Raw genomic sequence first — 4282 nt, forward strand, 5'->3', positions numbered from 1 at the left:
ACACACACACACACACACACACTCTCACTCCCTTTTGGTTATACACATGGACCCAGGGAAAAGGCCTGAGACTGAAAATCGACCTCCATAAGCAAAGGGCAGGGAAAGACCAGAGACAGGCAGGGCACTCCAGCCTGGCAGAGCTTTTTAAGGGACACTTTCATACTATGCTCATCTTGGGCTGTGGCAAGAGGAAATGCATATCCTCTGAGGTGCTTGGCAGGACTAAAGGCTTATGTGGAACAGAGCAGGATGGATGGGGCACTAGACGCATCTCAGATGAGGGGCAGTGCCTGCGCGCTTGCCAGGAACCAGCACAGTGTGGGGCATCGGGGAGTCCATCTGACAGTCTCGGGGGGATTTGCGGGAAGCAGTCTCCCGCCTGGCTTTACGGAGCCAGCCCCTGTGCTGGCCCAGATCTAATCTAGCTCGTGGGGCCAACGGCGGTTGGAGCAGCGCCCCCTCCACACCTTGTGAGACTATCAGGGAGCGCGCTGCAGACGTCGTTTACCTTCCTTCTGAATATGTCAGCGTGCAGCTCCATCAGCCTCATGGCCACCCCTCAGAAAGCATCAGTCCGGTCACGCCGTCCCCCATGCAGTCCAGACACAGCTCCCGCCCACTGTCTGACGCCCGTGCTCCTTTCCCCCGGCTCATCTGGCATCCCGTCGAGGCTCGCACCCTTTCTTTTGGTCTCCCCAGGTTAGCCCATTTTCATGGTCCAGACTCTTCTGTGAAGCCGACCTTGGACGTCTGGACTAGATGTGTTGTACAGCATCCCACCTGAGTTCATCTGCTTTGCCTTGTGCTTAGGTTTAGCAAGAACCCTTCAGAGGTGATGATGTGGTCTTTCCACTCTGTCACGTCCGGAGGTGCCAGCCTGGACTAGGTGGTTAAGGCTGTAATATTCCTCATTATAAACACACATAGAAAGCCCTTTGTAATGAATACAGTTAGTAGGTAATCTGTGGGGTGATTCCGTGAGACATTGTGGGTATCCTGTTCCCCCATAGTTTTTAATCCAGTGGATTAAGTTACATTGATGATCCTGTCCTAAATCATTCATTATATTGGGAGTTATAAATGGTATTTTCAAGTTTTGTCATTCTGTCCATATTTGTTACCCAACATTCTTATGTAAAGATGTGCTCTCCCCCGCCTCACCCCATCCTTTTATCTGTCTCTTTTAATGGATTCTTTTGATGCCCAAATTGTCCCAAATTTGGCCAGTGGGAATTTCTTCAAGTTGGCTCTGTGTTCATTTGGAATGACCCAGTTAGCCTCTGAGCCCTCCCTTGCATTCTGTCACAATAAGATGTTTCAGCCACACTTTCTACTTTCTCTTCTTCAGACCGGGAATAGCCATTTCCCCAAGGAGCTCTAGCTCAATTTATTAAAATTAACACACATTGAGTTCCTGTAGTATGTGAGGTACTGAAATCGGGAGGAGAAAAGCTGAGTAAAATACAATTTTACAGTCTCTGACTTCAATAACTTCGTTAATGGGTAGGAAAGACAAATACATATGAAAACAGTCATTATAATGTGTTGTGATACAGATTAAATGATCTTAAGTGCAAGCAATATAGTAGAAACTTGGAGAGATTTATTGTGACTGAGGGATGAAACGGTCTTCACAGGTCTCGGGGTGGGTAGGATTTTTGCCGGGAATTGGGGAGGGACGGCTCAGACAGAAGAGATCAGCAGCGGGAGAGCGAGGTCAGTTACATACAAAAAAACTCATTGTTTTCTGTATGTAACTCTCCCTTCCTCGGGGCCTGTGCACATGTGACATCCCCCCACCACGTCTGGAGTGCTTTCCCTCATTTTCATCTTAGAGCTACCTTAAAGTCCCCGAAAAGCCTTATTTGGAGTTATTATCTCTCCCCCCTCCCCCCATCACCTACTTTGCTATGAGAGTAATCACTGTCGTTAGCATTCCTTACTAGAGCTTCCCCATCATCTCATTCCTCATACACATTGTCGCTGTGTTCTGCCAGTGACCTGGGCCTCAGGTGTGCAGCTTGTCAGGCTGCCAGCCTGAGGGCCTCAGGGCGGTCCAGTAGGTTGAATGCCTGTGCTGTGCTGTGTGTGTTCTGAGCATGTGCAGCTCTCCTAATGCACTTGGTTCTTTCTTCCTCTCCGCTGATCCGAGTTCTGTATGTGTCCAGAGGTATGTAACAGTATGCCGAATGCATGTTAATTAGAGTGTTAGTGACTCTCCGTGTAAAACTACAATAGACTAGCTCCAGGGTCTTTTACCTTGTCCTAGAATTACATAAATTAAGACGATCTCTTATTTTCAGAGCTTCAGTGAAGATGTGTTCCAGTCTGTGAAGTCCTTATTGCAGAGTGAGAAGGAGCTGTGCCGCGTGTCATCAGAGGACTGCGTGAGGCAGGACGGACGCGCCGCCTTCACTGAGGTTTGACGTGTTAGCCTTCTGTACCCTGTCCTGATAAAACACAACGTATTTTCATACATCTTTGGAGAATGGCATGATCTATTTTCAGAATGCCTCAAATCTTTACATACTAATATATGTATGAGAAGCAATTGTTTTAAATACCTGCCAACATGATTGTCATGGTGTAGTCTCACAAGCACGTTTAAGTCAGTGAACCGGCCTTGTTGGCCTCTCATTGGACGTACCGCGCTGTGTTAGAGAATTCCTGCTACATTCGGTAATTGGTGCTTTAACAGTAAGATGTTCTACTGTGAAACATAAAATATATACTTATTTCTCATATTCATTTTTGGGGGGTTAGTGTTAGTTTTCTTGATTGTTTAAATTCAGTGCTGTGATTCACAATGAAAAAGCAGTGATAAATTTATTTTGAAATTCAGATAATTACTACTTAAAGATAAAATATGCCACTTGCTCACTGTTTCTCTGCTATACCAGTGTTCCCAAACTTTGTTTGAATGTATTATTATAAAACGGAATAACATTTTATTCTACAATATAACCATAGTTCATAAACACATTTGTGTTACCAAATAAGAGAGGGTATAAGGTCATTGAGTCTCAAAAATAAGGTGTTAGGTTGTTAATTAAAAAAAATTTTTTTAAATCATGCTCTAATAAAAAATTTTGGTTTTCCTTATTTTGGGGAATGCTTTTCTTTCCTTGAGAAACTATATTTGAGGTCGTTCCGTGGGAGGATAAGCACAGCTGTGGCCTTGACTCTGGTCTTCTTTGTCCTCCTGTTTTATACTTGATTTTTGCAAAGCTGAGCCACTCTCCATCTCCTCAGTCGTGGCTGAGTGTGGCAGGTCTCCTGTGTCCTTCTGCCCTCAAGCGTTTTCCAGCCTGTGTCCCATCAGCTGCTTATGTGGCAGCTCTCTGACCGCGTGCCTTGGTGAGGCCTTCCTCCACCGATGGGACGTAAAAGAGTCTACTGGCATCTTCTAAAGCCCGTCAGCTTCCTTTCTCTTCTGTGTTCAGGAAAAGGAAGCTTGAAAGAATAGAAGGCATTTCTGTCTCACTTGAGGGTGTGCGTGTCTCAAAGTTTCTTTTTGCCGAAAGGAAGGACATTTGTTACTGGAGTGTCTCTTTGTTTTGAGTGCCTGTGCTGTGCGAGGCATTTCCCTTTACGTTATCCGATTACCCCTCCCCAGTGGGGACAAAGCTGTATGGCCTTAAGTTTTACAGATGAGGAGACAGGTTACTAGAGGTTGACAACTTACCTAGACACCTAGAAATGTACTGCACCAGTTCTGTGAAGTGATAACCCTTGTTAATCAGAATGAAGATCCTGGGATAATTGACGATGCTGCCTGCCTTCTGAATCATCAGAGATGGAGAATATATCAAGTATTGTTTAAATTTTCACTGTGCTGTTTTCCCTTAATTGCTGGGATCGATTATCCATATTGATAAATGGCATCATCGAAGTATTTCATATTGTTATCACGGTACTTGCCTAGTAGACAGTTTGCTATTTTGTTTCAAATGGAAAAACATTTCTTTCGATGTCAAAGACATAAAGAGTATACAATTTAAAATAACACTTTTTTTCAGATTATAAAAGCAGTACATATTCCTTGTAGAAAAATAAATACTGAAAACAAAAAAGAAACTATCATTAATCTTATGAATTAGGGGGAAAAAAAACCATGGTAAAGAAACTTAGAAAAAAATAACATCACTTAGAATTCCATCACCTAGAGCAGCGGTTCTCAATCTGTGGGTCGCGACCCCTTTGGGGGTCGAACGACCCTTTCACAGGGGTCGCCTAAGACCATCAGAAAACAAAAAGATATTTACATTACGATTCATAA

The 4282-nt window shown here is 44.1% G+C and overlaps 1 protein-coding gene across 5 annotated transcripts in view; it reads left to right on the plus strand.

Annotated features, from left to right (window-relative positions):
* AKAP11 (A-kinase anchoring protein 11) overlaps positions 1–4282 on the plus strand; it is a 48432-nt gene that overhangs the window by 15845 nt on the left and 28305 nt on the right. For all 5 annotated transcript variants that reach the window (XM_019650370.1, XM_019650372.1, XM_019650369.1 and 2 more), the window contains one exon: positions 2307–2423. In XM_019650370.1, the coding sequence (XP_019505915.1) occupies positions 2307–2423 (117 nt within the window). The remainder of the gene's footprint in view (positions 1–2306; positions 2424–4282) is intronic.

The sequence above is a fragment of the Hipposideros armiger genome, unplaced genomic scaffold (assembly GCF_001890085.2).
Source record: "Hipposideros armiger isolate ML-2016 unplaced genomic scaffold, ASM189008v1 scaffold_140, whole genome shotgun sequence".
In the NCBI taxonomy this organism is placed as follows: domain Eukaryota; kingdom Metazoa; phylum Chordata; class Mammalia; order Chiroptera; family Hipposideridae; genus Hipposideros; species Hipposideros armiger.